The sequence below is a fragment of the Vipera ursinii genome (assembly GCF_947247035.1).
Source record: "Vipera ursinii genome assembly, chromosome: 1".
NCBI classification, from domain to species: domain Eukaryota; kingdom Metazoa; phylum Chordata; class Lepidosauria; order Squamata; family Viperidae; genus Vipera; species Vipera ursinii.
In genome coordinates, this window is record NC_139512.1 from 158,150,820 (window position 1) to 158,173,111 (window position 22,292).

General features: G+C 36.6%; 1 protein-coding gene across 3 annotated transcripts in view; it reads right to left on the bottom strand.

The window, feature by feature from the left end:
- Nucleotides 1–11: 11 nt before the first annotated feature.
- Nucleotides 12–22,292, bottom strand: part of LOC310636734 (neurabin-1-like) — a 61,256-nt gene continuing 38,975 nt past the window's right edge. For all 3 annotated transcript variants that reach the window (XM_083356821.1, XM_083356820.1, XM_083356822.1), the window contains exons 15-18: nt 22,181–22,252; nt 20,679–20,874; nt 8,407–8,595; nt 12–5,194 (exon numbers count right to left, since the gene is read on the bottom strand). In XM_083356821.1, the coding sequence (XP_083212947.1) occupies nt 5,027–5,194; nt 8,407–8,595; nt 20,679–20,874; nt 22,181–22,252 (625 nt within the window). In that variant the 3' untranslated portion in view covers nt 12–5,026. The remainder of the gene's footprint in view (nt 5,195–8,406; nt 8,596–20,678; nt 20,875–22,180; nt 22,253–22,292) is intronic.

Consider the following 22,292-nt stretch of genomic DNA (forward strand, 5'->3'; position numbering starts at 1 on the left):
CCCTGCATTACATCATAAGTTCCATTGAATATGATTGGACTTGGTAGGACACAGAGAAGAAGATTGGCTTAACTCCCTCGGCCGATACTTGGGAAAACATCACACACATCTTGAGTGATGTGAAGCCCCACACCACTGCAGATTGGATTTAGGACCCATTTTCAAGTCAAAAGATTGCTAGAACATTTTTGTCTTGACAGACTGAAATGAAAGATTCAGGAGACCATATAAGGAGATGATATATAATGAATTTCAGACCAATCAGTACAGAATGGGTTGTGTGCAGAACGAAACAACATAACTTTGAAATTAAAACAAAACCAGCCCCTTTGCAAAAAATGCCTGTTACAGCTTTGGGTTTCTTTCATCAAGGAGGCTGTTGTTGAGCATTAGTTTGTAGTCATTGTACCACTCCACTTGGAGATAGGAGACAACTTTCTGTCTTCTATCAGGATTCGTGAAGGAATAATTTAAAAAAAATATTGGTCAGAAGATGAAATACATCCTCCCAGCGAAATGAGCCCTGGATCGTAAAAACTATTGCAGATAGCTAATAAGGATAATTAAAACAAGGGTGCAAAGCAGTTACAGTCACTAGATAGATACATAAAATAAGCTTCTGCCTGCAAATAGAACCGTTTACTCAATACTAAAATTAGTTAATTTCCTTCTATTGTACTTTGTTGTGTTTCAGTGATTTCAATTCTCAAGCTTTTTATTTTAGACATGCACCTTTTTATATCCCTCATTATTATTTTTTTTCATACTCCCCAGTTACTCAGGCAGACTGTCCCCAGATGATATGCAGTTATCCTCATCTGCAGTTATGATAGAACATTTCAAATAGATTTTGATGGAACAAAACTTCACATACTGGGAATCTTTTTCCCCACAGTGAACAATGGCAGTTCAAATTAGCTTCATTGTTTTGTCCTGGAAGCACCAAAGGTGGTGGCAGTCCATCCTGTGTGCTTCTTACCACAGAGTAAATAGCCATGTTTAAAATGTTTTGAAAAACTTCCAGTCAATAATGAAAACAATTGTTCAGCATAGCCATAGAACAGAGGCCAGTGAGGCAGCACCGTCAGTGAACTCGGGTCAGCCATTCATGGCAGAAAGGTAACAAAATGATAGAAACACCTCCATTACAAGGAATTTTTAAAATTCATCATGCTTACCTCTCTTCCTTCTGTCCAAAATAAATCTCATTTGTCTACTGGCCCATAAACCAACCTTCTTTGCACTGGTTCTTTCCTGCTGAAATAGCTTTAGACAATAGCAGAGATGGAGCCTGTGTCCCTTGCGTTATGAACTACTGCCTTCATTATAAGCTCCATGTTTGGGAGAATGAAAGAAAAGGTAGATCAAAGGTGTGGAAAACCGGCTTTTTTGTTCCATGTTTAGCAAACTTGAAAAAGCAATTTTGAACGCAAAGCATTTTAAATGTCTTGGCGCGAGTGTTACGAAACACATTACATTATGCTTTTTTATTTTTTAAAAAAATGGAAATTGGTGATCACTTCTAGGCTAACTGTTGAAATTTCTTGGGGGAAAAAAGTTCTGAGAGTAGCCCTGTTAAAATTCCTTATGAAAAAGTTCAGGCTGTTTTGTGGAAAAAAATAGTTTCTATTTTGAGTTCTGTCCCCCCCCCCCCTAGGGCAATTGTTAGAAGAATAATGGAAAGGCTAGAGACAGCAACTAAGGAACATCCCTCTCAATTACAGTGCTTAAGGCCATAATCCTTAACACATTTTTACTTAGGAGAAAGCCTTAAAACATGACAGTGCCAACATATATATGGATTTTAGATGATCAAGGATAGCAGGCTAAAGCTACCTTTGTTTTGGGAAACTTTACATTTCTTCTTATCAAAAACTAAGCTAAATGTACTAAATCACAGGATTAGATTACCCTTTCAATAACCGGTAGATCAGTGCTGGAGTTTTCAAGTGAGCTACAGTACATCGTAAGCCTACATTATTTAATTAATCATTGTTGGAAGGAAATAATTTGTTACATGAATCATCAATCAGGAGCTTGATAGATGGATTTGGCCCTTGAAAAGTTAATTTTTCAAGCTTGGGTGTTCATTTGAACCTCAAGAAAATATGATCTTGGGTAAGGGAACAGAGAAAGACTGGATTAGTGTTATGTATCCCTGAATGAATTACAAATGTCAATTGTACTCAAATAAGCCTGTGGTCTGATAATCCAATAATGAAATTATCTGCCATGTGCCAGACTGAAAATGATACAAATAGGTTTAACAGACACCACTAGAGTTGCATATAGGCCTTAGGTTATATGTATATGTTGTCCTTATTGAAATAAGATAATATTGGTGTTTTGACAATTCAGATTACTGAAAGTTTATAGAAAATAATTGTTCATGTTACAAAATGGATTTATTTGCTATTTTGAAGTTTGATTTCTATTTAATACAGTATTTAAAATAATAAAAATACACCTTTTGGGGAATTTCTCACATTGATAGTACTACCAACAAAAATCATTATCCTTATAGTTGAAAAGTAAAATGGAAAGCAATCACTTTTTGTTTTTAGAATATTAGTCTTGTAATATGAAGCATTGGATTTGTAAGAAAAATTACACTAATTTTTGAATAAAGTTTGATTTTTTTAAAAACAAAAGATCTACAGTGTATTTAATGAGTGACAGCTCCTGTTTCAGATGAATTTTCAGTTCATTCTGGTCAGAAGAAATGTTTGTAGTCTGCTTCTCTGAATATATGACTATGCACCGAAACATTTACATTTTATAGAGAACAGAAAGAAATCTCATCCCAAAAGACAAGTGAAAAGAAAATTTAATCTGATCTCACAGTCTGGGTAGTGGACAATCGGATTCTGAACATTCTGAATGAAATTGTTGTCATTTGAATTTTCTAATTCTCTCTGTTAGCTACCCACTGAGTGGTCGAATCAGTGCAGTTAGTCAAAAGGTTGTGTGTGGTATTATATAATTTCAGGAGTTTCCTGTGATTAATTGTGTCATAAGCTGCAAATAAGTCCTTTGACTAGACTTTATTGAAAGCCATCGTCTATATGCTGGACAAGTTTAAGTATCTGACTTGTGAAGGACTTCCCTGACCATAAAGCAGCCTTTTGGTAAATAAGAGTTAGTTCAATAACAGGAACTATTCTCTCTCATAAGAGTTTAAAGGGATGGCAGATGAGGGAAACTGGACAAAATTTCTTGTTTGGTTCTTTCCCAGATTTCAAAAATTAAAAAAACCTGGGCTTTCCTCCAGGTCATTGGAATACACTTTGAGGCCATACAAGCATTAAAAAGTGAGAACCACCATTGTTTTATTAAAGTTTCTATTTTTTTATTTGTTCAACATGAATATCAACCAATCCCATTTTTCGTATCTTCGTATCTTGAATTGCTGTTTCTGGTTCTTCTCTATGAAAGGCCGAGTATAATTATACACTGGCCTCCCATTTTCCTTGGAAGCCTGCATTTCTTAAGTTTCCCCTTAACCCTGCCATTTAACAACGGCTGATGAGCTATTTGGTTTGCCATGATGTTCTTACAGTGACATGAATTTGTTGGATCATTATTCAGATGTTTCAAGTCGTCTGACTATTCTTCGTCAAATCATTTGATTCCAGGGTAGCCTTCCATTTCTGCAAGGAGTGCCATTATATTATCGTCAGCTTCAATTGTTTCTTCAGAGAATGGGTTTTCTTCAAGAATAGAAACTATTCTTCTAGAAAGTTATTAAAATGAAGAATATCTGGAGAGAGCCCTGGCACAAAGTGAGTTTAGCACCCTCTAAGAATAGATTTTCTAGGCTCAAAACGTACAGATTTAACAAAAAGATCATAATTTTCTGTGGAAGAAAATGTGAAAAGCTTATGTGAAAAATGAATCATGATTTGGGTTCTTTGAAACAGTATTTTTTCAACAGCTTGCTTATTAGATTACATCATTGTGCAGCTTTCACAAGTTAATAACATTCCAAAATTCAGATTTCTATTTTTTGAACAAAATTTATTCCGTTTTTCAAAAGTGTCATTCTAAGATAGTGTATTTTACAAAAGATTGTGCTGCTGCTCAATGGCAAATCCAATTGTGATTTACACCATTCTGCAGAACAAATAATTATTCATGAAAACAAAGACATGTTTGAAGTCTACAGTGTAAATACGTATAATGCAGATACCTCATGTTTAATTTAAATGGAGAGAGAGAATAATTCTATCTGTAAATTGTAAATCTAGAAGACCAACAGCATGTAAAAATCATCAAAAATATCATTTGGTCCCCAAACATTTAAGTAGGAAAGGGTTATGCATTCTGACATTTATCACATGAACTATAAAAACATTGTATACAAAAGTATATAAAAGATAACTTTTGAAGTCATGCTTAACATATTCAAAACATAGAAAAATGTATTTTAGAAAATATTAACGAATTATATTATTACAATGCTTTGAAATTAAAATGAACTCTGAAAAATACAGATTGTAAACACTTCATTTCATTAGATTAAATTAATTTTCTATTACTTTTTAAAACTTAATTTCTCTCTATACAATACTATGGGCAACAAACTATCTCCAACAGAACATAATGTCCTAATAGCATCTGTTCACCAGATACCCCTGTTATACTGTAATTTGTAATCTTGTGTTTTAAAAATTGTATATGCCATTTCCAAAGACACTTCAGGGAATTAGCCAGACACATATATATACATATTTCTTAAAAATAGTTAATTTAATATCCACTAGTACAAGTTAATAATCTAAATATAAAAATTGAAAATATTTTAATGCAACTGTATAAATGGGAAAGGACTATAGAAATCAGAGGTAAACTAAGTTTGTTACTGTAAAACTACCATTTTCTTCCCTCCATAATTGTACAGAAATATACAGTTGTTACATTTTCTCAAGTTAAGATTCTTATTCAATAAAGACTGAAGCATTATACTGGTATAGCTCTACTTTAGTTCCAGCTATTCCAGAAGAGAGTAGTATGGCATCAAATCATGTTAGCAGTTTGATTCCACGGCAGCCACCAATTTGCCAGTTTTCCGCACTTCCTTCTCTTTCTTCTGAAACTTTTCTTTCTGTTTCTCCAGTTTTTCTTGTGTTTTTTTAATATCTTTAATTTTTTTCTTTATTGTTGCTCGGTCATTTTGACTGGATACTCCTAAAGCCTTTAAAAGAAAAGTTACGTTGAGCAGAGCAGAATACAGTAAAAAAAAAGAGTCTTTTATTGTGGCATTAATTTTCATAAAACAAAAAATTAATATTTCAATTTTTAAAATATTTTCCTTGTATCAGCTATAGCAGAAATAAAGTCCAACTTCTATGGCTTCCTCTACATAAGTAACTGACAACATTATCGAAAAGAAATCATCAATATGTGGGCAATATCCAGTTGTTTATCATCACTCTGAGCTAAATGACAGGTGTGTTAAACATCTGACTGGTGTTTGGAAGCTATCAGGTCTTGGATTAGGAATAACACGCTCAGACCTAACCCAAACAGGGTGGAGGAGGATTCAGAAACCCATGAATGAATGAACCTTTATTGTCAAAGTACAACCATGTATACATCGAGATTGGCTGAGCCTCCTTTTGTGCCCCCACCCCAACTTACAGTGACACAAACCCACCATCTTATTACACCATGTGAGCTAATTGCACAACACACCAGCCTCGCAAGTCAATCATGCATAAAGTTTATAAAATTATATCCCGTTCAAACAGCCCATGGATAGAAGCTGTTCTTCAGCCTGTTGGTGCGGCTGGCTATACTCCTGTATCTCCTACCCGATGGAAGGAGAGTAAAGAGATACCGCCCAGGGTGTGAGTCATCCCTGAGAATTTTCCTCACTTCCAAGGCAACGAGCCTTGGCGATGTCATCCAGTAGTGTTGGGACAGCCCACAATGTCTTGTGCTGTGCTCACCACCCTCTGTAATGCTCTCCACCCTCTGTAATGCTCATCATGACTTAATGAGGCCCCAGGGAGAGAAAACTCACAATCTAGGTGTACTTGACTCAGCTCTTTCTGGAAGGTGGAAGTCATGGCTTTTACCCAGTTTTGGTAAAAATGGAATGGAATGATCTTACTTGTAGTTACAGGCACCAGAAATTGTTGTTGTTGTTGTTGTTATATGATTACTTTGGTTGTGGCTTCTTATTGTATACATCACTAACTCCATTTTAGACCAATCCCATAAACAAACAAATGTAGCAAACCTATTAACAGTGTCATGATGATTTTTGAATCTTTACTGGTTTTTTTGAAATTCTTACACTGTTCCAGGTGTAAGTCTGGATTCAACCCAATGTGTTTCAATGTAACTAATATGCACTGGACTACAAAAAATCTTTTCAGAATTTTTCTTCTAAAAACCATTAGGTTGTCCTATAGAATCTAAAAAACCAAATGGCCAGTTCTAAACATGTGTTCTCACATTTGTAAATAGCAGCTGCTTTTTATTACCATGCACAGACTGCTGCGAATTCTGAGGGAGCTTTCAAAAATGTATTGTGGCAGAGAATTTTGAAGGGGTAAAAATGGAATATCATTCAGAGACTAAGTAAGTAAACCGATGTACCAAATGTAGTAGCCAATAGAAAACAAATAGGATTCTAATACCAGACCATCTTATTTGTCTCTTGAGAAACCTATATGTGGGCCAAGAAGCAACAGTGAGAACTGGACACGGAACCACTGATTGGTTCAAAATTGGGAAAGGAGTCCGGCAAGGCTGTATACTGTCGCCTTGCCTATTTAACTTATATGCAGAGCACATCATGAGAAAGGCAGGGCTAGATGAATCAAAAGTTGGAATTAAGATTGCCGGAAGAAACATCAACAACCTAAGATATGCAGATGATACCACTCTAATGGCAGAAAGTGAAGAAGAACTAAAGAGCCTCTTGTTGCGGGTGAAGAAGGAGAGTGCAAAACTTGGGTTGAAACTTAACATTAAGAAAACCAAGATCATGGCATCCGGCCCTCTCAATTCCTGGCAAATAGATGGGGAAGAAATGGAGGTAGTGACAGATTTTATTTTCCTGGGTTCCAAGATCACTGCAGATGGGGACTGTAGCCAAGAAATTAGAAGACGCTTGCTCCTGGGGAGGAAAGCCATGGCAAATCTAGATAGCACACTAAAAAGCAGAGACATCACCCTGTCAACAAAAGCGTGTACAGTCAAGGCTATGGTCTTCCCAGTTGCAATGTATGGCAGTGAAAGCTGGACCATAAAAAAGGCTGAGCGCCAAAGAATTGAGGCCTTTGAACTATGGTGCTGGAGAAGACTCCTGCGAGTCCCTTGGACTGCAAGGCAATCAAACTGGTCAGTCCTAGAGGAGATCAACCCTGACTGCTGTTTAGAAGGTCAGATCCTGAAGCTAAAACTCAAGATACTTTGGCCACCTAATGAGAAGGAAGGACTCACTGGAGAAGAGCCTCATGCTGGGAAAGATTGAGGGCAAGAGAAGAAGGGGACGACAAAGAATGAGGTGGCTGGATGGAGTCACTGAAGCAGTAGGCGTGAGCTTAAATGGACTTCAGAAGATCGTAGAGGACAGGAAGGCCTGGAGGAACGTTGTCCATAGGGTCGCGATGGGTCGGACACGACTTCGCAGCTAACAACAACAATACCGCCTCAGTCATCAAGATCACTCTAACAGCAATTTCTGGAATAACTTAACTTCACAGGACAATTGTCAAAATTAAAAGAAAACACCTCACTCATATAGACCGGGCTGTATTTTTTTTTAAAAAGATAGATGAAATCATAGTAATGTTATAAACAGATGTAATATATTTTTTTATCAACAGATGGCAACCTCTGATAAGACTATAAACCCATTTTGGCTTTTTTTAACATTACATCATGCACTTATAATTCTCAACCCAAATAAAACTTAAAATGAATTTGGACAGATTATTATCTACTGCTTAATAGTGAATAATCCTCACTGAATACAATGAGACTTGCTTGGATTGTTTCCTATAGTTTAGGAGGTAAATCCTAAAATGGTTTTACAACATAATCCTGAACAAGCTGTTTCCTGAGAAAACCAACTGTGTCAAATGGGATGTCTTCATTGATGAGCAAGCATATTGGGCTTGCCTTCCTATGGAATATATAATCATTTAGGGAAATACAATATTCAATGTATTATTCTGTTCTGACACGGAGAGAGTATGTAGACTCTAGAAGAAACCACAAATTAATGTTACAAGCCCTACATAGGGAAAGAATATTACTGCATAATTCAGCAATAAAAATCCATTTAATACAAGGTACTGTTCCACCCAGGATTTACTAAATACAGTAAAAATTGTAATTTATACTATTACCTCAAGTCTAATATAGATTTACACAGAAACATGGGCTTACCTTCAACTTTTCACTGTCAAGCAGCATTAACTGTTGCCCATCAATATTTCTGCTCGTGAATTCTGAGATGTACTGCTCCATGTTCATTCCCATTAGCCAATGGCAGACCTGTTGTGTGGTCCATTCAGAAATGGGCCTGTTGTGCCACTGGTTTTGTTTTCCAGTAGCTGAAGGTTCATCATCTATGGTCTGATTAAGTAAAATCAAATTAATCAATTTTCCCCAATAAACAATAATTTAATTTTATTGACTTTAAAACTAGAAAACAATTTCCAGTGTTTTAGAATCTTACAAGGCTTTCACAATGGACTTAACTTGAAGATTTTTAAACACACCTGTGTCAAAACAAGTTTAATCATTAGATCTCTGAGACCATTCCTTACATTGTTCTCCATATAAAACGTTAACATCTTTTGAATAGATGAGTCAGTTACTTTTTTGAAGTTAAGTAACATTCCATGCTCTTTTTATGTGCGTAACAGCACAAAGTGAGCCTCATTAAGACAATGAACAAAACTTGCCAAAACCCTGGCAAGAGGCTGTTGCACTTCCAAGAACAGTTTGATAAATTACAGTTGCAAGAAAAAGTATGTGAACCCTTTGGGATTACGTGGAGTTTTGCATGAATTGGCCATAAAATGTGCTCTAAACGTCATGTAAGTCACAACAATAGAAAAACACAGTCTGCTTAAAATAATACTACACAAACATTAGCTGTTGTCATGTTTTAATTGAACGTAAGATGGAAACATTCACAGTGCAGGGTGGAAAAAGTATGTGAACCTTTCGACTTAATAACTGGTTGACCCTCCTTTGGCAGCAATAACCTCAACCAAACGTTTCCTGTAGTTGCAGATCAGACCTGCACAACGATCTGGAGTAATTTTGGACCACTCCTCTTCACAAAACTGTTTCAGTGTAGCAATATTCTTGGGATGTCTGGTGTGAATCACTCTCTTAAGGTCATGCCACAGCATTTCAATCGGGTTTAGGTTAGGACTCTGACTGGGCCACTCCAGAAGGCGTATTCTGTTCTGTTGAAGCCATTGTTTTGTTGAATTACTTGTATGCTTTGGGTCATTGTCCTGTTGCATCACCCATCCTCTGCGGAGCTTCAGTTGGCGGACAGATGGTCGTACGTTTTCCTGCAAAATGTCCTGATAAACTCTAGAATTCATTTTCCCATCAATGACAACAATCCGTCCAGGCCCTGAGGCAGCAAAGCAGCCCCAAACCATGATGCTCCCTCCGCCATGTTTTACAGTGGGGATGAGGTTTTGATGTTGGTGTGCTGTGCCTTTTTTTCTCCACACATAGTGTTGTGTGTTTTTCCCAAACAACTCAATTTTGGTTTCATCTGTCCACAGTATATTTTGCCAGTAGTGCTGTGGAACATCCAGGTGCTCTTTTGCAAACTTCAAACGTGCTGCAATATTTTTTTGGACAGCAATGGCTTCCTCCGTGGTGTCCTCCCATGTACTCCATTCTTGTTTAATGTTTTCCTTATTGTAGATGTGTCAACAAAAATGTTAGCATGTGCCAGAGATTTCTGTAGGTCTTTAGCTGACACTCTAGGATTCTTCTTTACCTCATTAAGCATTATGCGCTGTGCTCTTGCAGTCATTTTTACAGAATGACCACGCCTAGGGAGAGTAGCAACAGTGCTAAACTTTCTCCATTTGTAAACAGTCTGTCTTACCATGGACACATGAACATCAAGGCTTTTGGAGATACTTTTGTAACCCTTTCCAGCTTCACGCAAGTCAACAATTCTTGATCGTAGGTCTTCTGAGAGCTCTTTTCTGCGAGGCATGGTTCACATCAGACAGTGTTTCTTGAGACCAGTAAACCCAAAACAGGTGTGTGTTTTTAAAGGGCAGGACGGCTGTCAGCAACACATCCAATATTATCACACTGATTGGAGTCAAGGTTGGCTCACTCCTGGCTCCAATTAGCTCATAGAGAAGTCATTAGGCTAGGGGTTCACATACTTTTTCCACCCTGCACTGTGAATGTTTACAGGGTATGTTCAATTAAAACATGACAACAGCTAATGTTTGTGTAGTATTATTTTAAGCAGACTGTGTTTTTCTATTGTTGTGACTTACATGACGTTTAGAGCGCATTTTATGGCCAATTCATGCAAAACTCCACGTAATTTATTTATTATTATTTATTAATTAGATTTCTATACGGCCCTATTCCCGAAGGACTCAGGGCGGTTTAAAGGGTAAAGTTAAAAACAGTTAAAAAAGTACAAAAGTTAAAATACAGTTAAAATTAAAATAGAATTAAATAACGTTAGCCCAAATTTAAAATTTAATTTAAAATTTAAAAATTTAAAACCCCTCAGTCCAGGCCAGCTAAATCAAACAACCAGGTTTTTAGGTCCCAGCGAAATGAACGAAGGTCAGGGGCGGTCTGGAGTTCCACAGGCAGGTCGTTCCACAGGGCAGGCACGCCCACGGAGAATGCCCTCCCCCTAGGGATAACCCGCCGGCACTCACTGACCGGCGGCACCCTAAGGAGGCCTTCCCTGTGGGAGCGCACAGGATGATGGGAGATTGATGCTGGCAGCAGGTGCTCCCTAAGATAACCTGGACCCATGCCATTTAGGGCTTTATAGGTCATCACCAGCACCTTGAATCTCACCCGGAGGGCAACCGGAAGCCAATGCAGCTCGCGGAGGAGAGGTGTTACATGGGAGTGTTGGGAAACTCCCATCACAACTCGCGCGGCCGCATTCTGCACCAGCTGAAGCCTCCGAGTGGTCCTCAAGGGCAGCCCCATGTAGAGAGCATTGCAGTAGTCTAACCGGGAGGTCACGAATGCATGAGTGACTGTGCGTAGGGCATCTTGGTCCAGATAGGGCCGCAACTGGCGCACCAGGCGAACCTGGGCAAAAGCCCCCCTGGTCACAGCTCTTATATGATCTTCCAAAGTGAGCCGTGAATCCAGGAGGACGCCCAGGTTGCGAGCCCTATCAACGGGGGGTAACACATCATCCCCCATAATTAAAGATGGACAAAACTGGTTCATCAGAGATGCCAGTATGCACAGCCACTCAGTCTTGGCGGGATTGAGTCGAAGCCTGTTTCTCCCCATCCAAACCCGGACCGCCTCTAGGCAATGGGACATCACGTCGAGGGCATCGCTGGGTTGGTTCGAGGTGGAGAGAAAAAGTTGGGTATCATCAGCGTACTGATAATACCCCACCCCGAAACCACGAATGAGCTCGCCCAGTGGCTTCATATAGATGTTGAACAGGAGGGGGGAGAGGACCCAAAGGGTTCACATACTTTTTTTGCAACTGTACATCTGTTATTAACTTCACTAATTATATAATTAAATTGGTCTAACACAGAAAAATAATTTGAAATTAATCATAAAAACCCTTTAGATTCTGGTCTTCTAAGTACAGAATAATGATTGAGAAATCTATGATTGTTGGCTTTAGATTGCAAAGCTTCCTGGAACTTAAAGATGGACCAATTAGAAAAAAATAAAAGAAAAAAATCTGAAACCATTTTTATACTGTTTGACTTAGACACGTAATTTCTGTTAATTCATTGAATGGGCCAATGGAAGCAATTGTAATGCTTAGTTATATATACATAATTCTATATTGGTTTTAACATATAATTAACTGCAAAGTATTCTTTTAATGGAGAATTGGTTTGTTTGCCCTAATTTGCAGTATCTCATGAAGATATTGTTAAGGGATAAAGACCACATTCTTTGTCATTAGTATCACTTCTAGCAACAGTAAACCCATATTACTTTACATATTTCTCCTACAGCAGATTACACTTTTAGCCAATAGCTGATACTTTGATCAACACATTTGATCCTGGAATTTCATCTTGTTTGCTAAAAACTGGTAATCTACTATTTTAGTTTGCATGTTCTTTCTGGACCAAGATATGCCATTCATTTCAAATTCACGACAAAAGAGGAAGTCTAAAATGCTTCCAGTTTAAACTCAATTACTATATTAATCTTGGTGGCCCTGCTCAGACTGAAGTATAAACTAGCTTGTACATTGCATAAAGCCATAACATGAATTAGAATGAGTTAAAGCACAACTTGAGTCAAATCACACAAGCTGGTATGTCTGGCCAATAAGAAACATTCAGATAAAGGTAATCAGCTAGTACTGTAAATCAGTGGTCCCCAACTTTTGTGGCTTGGTGGCCCGGCTCTGGGGGAGAGGGGAACTGGGCTGCACGAGCAGTGAGCCAACCCACATGCGTAGCCTTTATGCACTCGTGGAAGGGCTGCACGTGCATGGGCTGGCCCACTGCTTGCGTAGCCCAATTCCATATAGGTCACAGCCCAGTAGTGGGCTATGGCTCAGGGGTTGGGGCCCCCTGCTGTAAACTTTAAAGTATTTTTGTTCATTGTGTTTAACACGTTGTAAGATGGGAGTTAAATAGCTGGGCCAATCCCATTTTAATTTTTTGGCTACAGTACCATTATTCAGGAGTTAATTACCAAATTTCAATACATACTGCAAAATTGGAGACGCTTGGAGACGATAAGCAGTGTACAAGCTACAGATTGCCTTTCCCTACTTTAGTGTATCAAGCAAACCAGAGAATTCAGTTTATTTTTTTTAAATAGGAAAGCCATAATTTTAAACAAAACATGTATGGAACCATCATTCTCATCCAACCAAAATCAACTCCTGTTTCCAACAAAGAAAATAAAGAGCCAAAAATAATTAAACTGCTCAAAAAATACAACACTCGTAAGACAACTGGAAGACACAGATACAGGGGGGGAGAATTAAAGTCCAAAATAAAATTCTTACAAAGAAGCCCCAAGAGCATAAAAAAAGAAATTACTAGCAAAAATGTTGTGTTAGAGCAAGGGTGTCAAACTCAATTTCATTGAGGGCCTCATCAGCATTGCGGTTGCCCTCAGGGGGCTGGGTGGGTATGGCCAGGGTGGGCGTGGCCTACTGGGTGGGCATGGCTAGAGTGTGTATGGCCTACTGGGTGGGCGTGGCCAGCTCTACATCATTCGCATCAAGGGTGCCTATGGGGGCCTGGGCAGGAGTGGGACAGATCTGAGGGTCTCTGGCAGAAGGAGGGTCTCTGGGCCAGGGCCAAGGCAGTGGGGGCCGTTCCCTCACTATTTCCAGGATGGCTTCGCGGGCCACATGAAACCACTTCGCGGGCCAGATCTGGCCCCCGGGCCTTGTGTTTGACATGTCTGTGTTAGAGTAAACTACATGCAGGGATGTTAACACTTATCAGCAAATGCTAAGCTTATCTTTTATTACAAACAAAAACAAAATAAAAGCCCTCACTCAATCCTGCATAATTCTGAAAGACGCAATTTTCCCACTTTAAAAAAAAAGGCTTCAAAAAGACTCTAAAATAATTTCAACGGCTAGAATTATACCTTATGGTCCAAAGACTGAAGAAGCATCTTAGAATGGAAAATAGCAATTGAGAACTCTGTATTCTGTTAGAAATGCCATTACATGCCATTCATATCAATCCTACCAGCAGCTTCCTTATGAAGTATATTGGATTCATTAGAGCTACTCAGAATCAATAAATCATAGATTTGGGTTGCAATTTTAAAATGTTGTGTATTGGACTCACGTTTGAAAAGATAAATGTCTTTATCTTTTCAAAGATATATTTTCTAAATGATGGTTTTGTTTTTATATGGACTGTAACATTTACTACTGTTTATTTTAAAATAAATTATAACAAATAATTGATAAAACTATCACTTCATTTAAATATTTAACGAAAAATATCATTTATTATATTTAGAAAAACATGCAATAAATGCATTACACATTTATTATTTTATTTACAAAACTCCACAGAAAATGGTAATATTGACAAAGAAAAAAAATAATGTATTGAATTTAACAGGCCAAAATCTGGCTAGGATTACTAATGCCTATTATTGTTATGTCAGACAAACTGAAATGACAAGGTGGTCTGAATTGTGACATCAACAACACACAGAGACACACTGAAACTCACCTCATCTGAAGAGAAGGTTAAAGTGTGTGAACGCCCTGAAAGATTAGGCTCTGCCACTAACCCTGACAGATCACAACTTGGCTTGCTATGATATGAATCATCTATGAAAATTCTACTCTGCAAACAAGTGAAAATAATGTTTTGTTAACTTATCCCTTGGAATAAATCACAAGGAGACAAAGCACCTTTTTTAAAAAGTAAAAATAAAAAAGCACCTACTTAACAATAGCATTAAGCTATATATATCTATGATATACATCATTTATACAATCATTTATGTATTCTTCCCAACATATAAAATATATAAATATTGAGAATTTATCAGTGGGAGTGAAGGAAGTCTTTTAGGAATACAGGGTTAGTGACAGTTATTCCTTGAAACCAGTGGCCATCTCAGATATGAAGTTTTAAATCTTAAAGGAAAACCCGAGATTTCCACCAGCAGTGTTAGCTACTGGCTATTTCCAATTAAGCAAAGGAAAAGCAATTTTGTTGGCTGACCCTTCCCGTTGCAGCCATTTTATTTTGAAGTTTCCTTCTGATCCTCAGAAATGTATTTTACTAAGAAGTGCACAAATGGGCAGAGGAGACAGAAATCCTCTCTCCTGAAAATATTAACACCTAAGCACTTTGCTCAAGTCTTATGGGAAACGTGTTTTAGGATTTTGCTCATCACAGTTTAGATTACAAATCTGAGTATTAGTTTATTTAGCCAGAATAGTCATCCAAAAGGAAAAAAAAAGAAACAAAAATTCATAATTCCAAGCTTTTGTAGGAAAGTTAAAGCTCTCCTTAAAACGGGTGATTTGTATTATTATTATTATTAAGTGTGTAAGTTATTTGATTCTGTTGTAAGTCTGGGTGACATCTAAGTTTAAAATAATAGAATCTGAGAATGGAAATGTCTGAAAAATATTAACAATTAAATCTCACAAATCAAACATCATATAAAAAGCTACCACCCATTGCAACTCAAAGTTGGAGGAAAAGCCCAACTTTAAGGGCTTGTTTAAACAATGGGGACCATATAAATATCTGGGAAGAATATTGTTTCAGAGAGCAAGTGCTATGACTGAGGTGGCCTACTTCCTATGTCCCTTTGTGTGATACTGTTTAATTGATGGGATATGGCCACTCTGCTCAATTATATAGGATGGGCAGAAGCTATGGAATAGTAGTCCCCAAACCTTTTTGGCACCAGGGACTGGTTTCGTGGAAGACAATTTTTCCACAATCTGGGAAAGGAGGGAGGAGGAATGCACAATCAAAATCCAGTGCATGTGCAGTTTTGCTTGCCCACCGCTTACCTCCGGTGTGGCCCGGTTCCTAAGAGGCCACGGACCGGTACTGGTCTGTGGTCCATGGGTTGAGGACCCCTGCTAAAGATAGGTAGATAACCAAACCTATACCAGCCTTTATAGGTGATCACTAGCACCTTGAACAATAACCGGAAGCTTACTAACAACCAGGGCACCTCAAGAATTGGAGTTGTTATGTGGGCATGCCCATCATCACTACCCATGCCACTGTATTTTGGATCAGTTGCAGTAAGTGATCTTTAGGAGCTACTCATGTACACTACTGCAGTAGTTCAAACATGAGGTGACCAAAGCATGATATCAATGTTTTAAAGGTTCCTGGTCCACATATGAACACGAACACTTGAAGAATCTGTATGAAGGCCATCTTGGCCACAGCTGTCCTCTGCTCTTTCAGTAGAAACTATAGTTCGAGAATATTTGCAAGTTATGTAACAGTCCTAAAGAGGAAGTGTAACCTCTTTCAGGGTAAAAGAGAGAACATTTCTAGATTTGGTGGTCCAAAAAAAACCCCACACCAGTTATTCAGTTTTGTCATGGTTAAGCTTAAACTTATTCCTCCCCATACAGTTCTCCACACACTTCAGAAAATTTTGACAACATCATCTGGTCAGTGAGGGGTTGATATGTACAACTGGGTAACTTGGAAAGAAGGAACAAAGTGACAAAATAAGAAAGGTTAACTATTTTGATCCTAATTATGCTTGTCGAAAATGAGTTAAAAATCTAAGTACATACTTGCATATAAGTTTAAAGGGCCTAGATTATATTTATTTTTATGCCTATATCCTGCCTATCTGGAAGAATAAACTTTTTGTCCCAGTTTGAAATACATTTAATTATTTATTTTTTCACTGTGTCAGGGAAATAATGTTTGGAAAAGAAGTAAATATCTTGCTCCCTTCCTCTCCATCTTGGTCAATTTAAATTCAAATTTAATGTCTCTATTTATTGCATTAATGTTTTATATTGGCATTTATATTGATTTTAAATGGCCTAGAGTTGCCTTTGGCAAGATGAGTAGCATATTAGTTTAATAAATAAATACATTCCAAATGTATATTATAGCTGCTGCTACAAAGGTGAAAAATATGCACAGGTCGTCCTCAACGTACAATCGTTCACTTAACAACTGTTTGAAGTTGCAATGGGCTCATTGCAACTTCATGTTTATATTTATTTTTATGCCTATATCCTGCCTATCTGGAAGAATAAACTTTTTGTCCCAGTTTGAAATACATTTAATTATTTATTTTTTCACTGTGTCAGGGAAATAATGTTTGGAAAAGAAGTAAATATCTTGCTCCCTTCCTCTCCATCTTGGTCAATTTAAATTCAAATTTAATGTCTCTATTTATTGCATTAATGTTTTATATTGGCATTTATATTGATTTTAAATGGCCTAGAGTTGCCTTTGGCAAGATGAGTAGCATATTAGTTTAATAAATAAATACATTCCAAATGTATATTATAGCTGCTGCTACAAAGGTGAAAAATATGCACAGGTCGTCCTCAACGTACAATCGTTCACTTAACAACTGTTTGAAGTTGCAATGGGCTCAAAAAACGTTATCTACATCTTGTCCTCAAAGTTACAATTGTGGCACCACCTGGCAGTCATGTAATTGCATTTTGGACACTTGGCAGCCAACTTACATTTACACCTGGTTGCAGCATCCTGCAATCATGTTTTGTGATCCCGTTCCCCCCCCCTTTTTTTTTTTGCAAAAACACCCATTGGATGAGCTTGATTTGGACTTACGGTCTTGTGACTTGTTTAATGACTGTCATAAAAAATGGCTGTAAAATAGAGTCTGATAATATGATAATATGGTGACTCAACTTATGGCAGCAATGACTTATGACCAAAATTCCAGGCTCAATTGCGGTAGTAAGTTGAGGACTACCTGTATCCGTTTAGCTACTTAATATTTCATAGCCCAGAGACACCGAACATCGTTAAAACTTTTAAGTCACTCAACATTACATGCTAGTAAAACTCATTTAGTATTTGTTATTTTGGGATGCATTACAAACAAATACTGCAAAGGATTAATGATCAGAATCACCAAAGGAACAAGTAGCTTAACTGAAATTAGACTACTTTACTAATACTTTTATTAAGATCTCAGTCACTAGGGATTTGAAGAGCAATGGGCAGAATTGATTGGGAACACACTCTAAAGCTCCTATTTTCCTTGAAGAGGTTCAGCTTTTACATCAAGAAACAACATGAGAAAAATGTTAAACCAGGGACTTTAATAGTATGTGATAAAAGGTAAAGGTTCCCACGCACAGGCGTGCTAGTCGTTTCCCACTCTAGGGGCCGGTGCTCATCTCCGTTTCAAAGCCAAAGAGGACGTCTCCGTGGTCATGTGGCAAGCATGACTAGACGCCGAAGGCGCACGGAACACTGTTACCTTCCCACCGTAGTGGTCCCTATTTTTCTACTTGCATTTTTACGTGCTTTCGAGCTGCTAGGTTGGCAGAAGCTGGGACGAGTAACAGGCACTCACTCTGTTACGTGGCACTTGGGATTTGACCCGCCAAACTGCCAACCTTCTGATCGACAAGCTCAGCGTTCTAACCCACTGAGCCACCGCTCAGTGATACTACTTGTTTAATAGACATACTTGTTTAATAATTTGCAAAAAGCATTTGCGCAATAGCTTACTTATGCAAGAGGAGTTATCTATATGGATTCAATATTCGCACAAGAATCAAACGGGTGATTCTACAACTATTACTTTGCACCAGCTAAATGATCCCATTTGATATGACTCAATCAATTTGTATTTCATATTTCTTGCATTAATATATTTAATGTACTACAAATATTAATTAATTTGGATGGAAAAAGGGAAATGCCAGTCAGGCTCTACAGTGGGGATATAATAGCTGGGTAAGGGGATCAAACAACCAAGAGTTTGCTTTGCATCCCAGAAGACTCTTAGACAAACATACATGAATGTATGCATTGTGCTAATGGATCCACAGAATGGTCAGTCTGGATCCAACCCATTATTGCTTCACTAATGAATTACAAACTGCACTGGCTAAGTTCACACAACATCCTAAATCAAACAAAACTATATTATGGTTTAAGTTAAACCTTAGGATGATTGTGAATCTAACCAGAGAGCCACTTTCCTTATTGATTCACTTTATTTTGTCAGCTGAAAAGCCATAAAACACAAGTTTTCCCTAGTGAAAGGAAACCATTCAGCCATTTGCAAGCAGGCATAAATTGGTTAAAATTATGTTGGCAAATACTTTGCAAGCTTCCAAAATATAAGAAATGATCTGCCAAAGAAAAGTAAGACAAAATGAAAAAAAGCATGGTTTGGATTGCATACCCAAGATTATCACAAACTTGAAATAGCAAATGTATCTGTAAAAGAAAACCAAGCTACAGAAAGATTTACCCACTAAATTTGAAATTAACATTATCACAAAGGATGTAGAATGCAAACTTATAAACTCTGTATAAGATATAAAACAAAGCACTAGACTAAATGATGACATTATTAGATTCAGCTTTGGAATAATTACTTTCTGTAAGCACAGAAAATGTAGCTTTTAACAGATTTAGCTATTTATTATTTATCTAAATATCAACTCTTGATACATAAAAATATGCAAGAGCCCCTCTCAACCATAAACAATTTCAGCAAATTTACTTAATATTTTTACTTAATTCTATAATATTTTTATTATAGTAGAGGAATCCCATGGTCCTCCATGTGTTACTGCTTAAGAAGTTTAGAAGAAAAATTTGCCTGAAGTTTCACTAAATACATTGAACAATTTTACTATTTTTAATATGTTATTTGCATCTTAACCAAGAAAGTTGCAGTTGATAGAAATTTCTTCTAAATGATATGATGGATCACTGGTATCAAAAAGTAGTTTGTTTACTATGATTAATTAATATTGATTAATTAAATTAATTAAATTACTGCACAGGCCACATATATCAACTTTCTGACTCAGTACTTTAACAGTTCTGTTAAATATGAAGCAGGGAGTTTAATAGTAATGTTTGATTTAACAACAAAAATAAAAAAGGCATGGATTCATGCCTTCCCACATTTCACATTCTTTTTTTAACAACTTGACAGCCATCTTGCAAGATCTTGGATCCATCATTACTAATCAAGATTTGCCAAGGAGAGACATGTTAACTTAAGGAAAGTTAGCATTAGTAATTTTTTTTCTATACTTGTGGTTAGTTGCTTTAACTGTTGTACAATTATACATATCTTTATAAATGATTGGAAAAGCTGTCAGAAGCAATTTGTTAATTTTTTTAAAATAAATTTTTAAAAAAGCTAGGAGAAAGAAATAGTTCTTATAGTTTGTAATAAATTACCTTTCATAAACAATATGAAAGGACCACTGAACCCAGAAAGATTTTGATCTAACAAAACATTTCTCCTGTTGGGACCGAGCTCAACAATTCTTTCTCTCTTAGCAGAGTCTTTTACACTGCTAAGTCCAATGCCCTAAGGATTGGATTATTCCTTAAATAGAAGATTTGACTGAAAAGAAAGAAAGAAAAGGCTCTCTTTCCCATGACTTTAATTACTCGAAATGAAGTACTGCCTTGTCAGGAGAAACCTGAATCCAACCCTACATATTTCAATAGTCCTTTCTGGACTGTAGTGTAGAAGCTAAATTTTGCCTAGCATTTCATGCCATACTGAAATTTCACACATTGAGAGATCTCTATAGTTTTAACATAAACATCCCCAGAAATGTCAGTAATATGTACAGTGATGACTAACTTGTAAACTGCATTCCCAGGTTGTATACAAGATATAAGGTAGTCCTTTGGGTTCAAAGAAGACATAAGATAGCTCTAGAAAATCCAAGCAATATTAACTATTGAGGAAGTCAGTGTATCTAAAATGCATAATATATTCAAACAAGCTACATTTACCTTGCTTCTGGTCTTCTCTTGACTTTGTTCAATGGCAATATCCTGCCCACCCTGAGAAAAACTCAGGGTGCTACTAGAGCTATGTTCCTTATGGCTGTCTCCAAACCAAGAGAAAGGCATACAAGTAGGAATAGGTGAATCGGAATCTGAGGCAGATAAATTGTTGTCAGGGTCTTCCAATAATTCTCGGGAACCTCTGAAATAATATCATGTCCATAAAACCATATATCAACATTTACTCTACATGCAAATCAAGCTATTTAATGTGTTTGTCACAGTTCCTATTTTAACATTCAGTATAACCATTTATAACACAAAACTAAAATAAATTTAATAAACTGTGAATAAGCTTGGCTTACTATTTTTAAAGCATTTTAAAAATAGTTGTTACTAAGGGAACAGAAAAGAACTGCCAGTGCTGAAAACCTTTTAGCAATAACTTTGGAGTTGGTACACAGAAAATGTATGTAAGTAAAAAAAATATCTGATTATGTTACACTTTTCTTTTTTTAGGAAAGTTTAAGATTGGGTATAGAAACAGGAGGTGTTGTTTTCTGTATGGAAAAAATTACCTCACAATTTAATCCATGAAATTCCCTTTTTCATCTCACTGTTAGCTTATTTTATTTTATAAAAAGGATAGAGTTAAAACTGCTGCATCTCTGAAATCTAAAACATGTTTATAAAGTTATTTCCAAATTAAAAGCAGAAATACAAATCTTTTAAAGATATAAATTGGACACAATAAGCACAAATGAATCATTTGTACAATATTCTGAATATGAACCCAAGTTCTTCAAACCTTAAACCAATTTTTTAGTAAATTGCTGTATAATAGTATCAGAGGATACTACAGCCAAATGATAAAGCTTGCTGTTAGACTTTGAACACAGTGTGTAACAAGACACAGGAACAGATTCTTCAAAAATATAAGAAATGGTTCTTAAAATACTACATAAAATACTTCATCCAATTGTACTTTCTCACATGGCTCATAGTTATTCATTACTATTCCGGACAGTGTGTAATAAAAAAAGGAATATTTACAGTGATTTAGCAATACAATATAAAAAGTTTCACCAGAAGTTATTATATTGTAATCCTAGGATTAATAACTTAAAAATATATAAAGGAAACTGCAGTGCAACTTGGACTTTTAAATATAGAATTTAAAAACAAAACAGTATAGGACATTTGTCCACTTTTCCATTAATATCACTTCCAATGAAGTACAAGAAAAGAAATTCATTGAAACTTTGGTACAGTAAGTGTTTGGATTCTAGATTTTCTGGAAAAAGATCTTACAATTTATAAAATTGTTAAAAAAAACCAACATGGAAAAAAAACTATATTATGTAGATTGATAGAACACTTTCACCTGAAGACTGAAATTCTCAATAAAGTGTGCAATACTGAACTGTGAATTCATTCAGAAAAAACATTCTAGTTCCAAAGAAATATTTCAACTTGGAATGTATCAATAAGAATGTATCTATGTATACCTGCTGTCCAGAGAACCTCTTGCATTTTCTTTTTCTTGCTTCTTGCCTTTACCACCTGATTTTCTTAGGCCCCTGAAATTATATTGAACCAATAAATTAAGCACTTCATAAA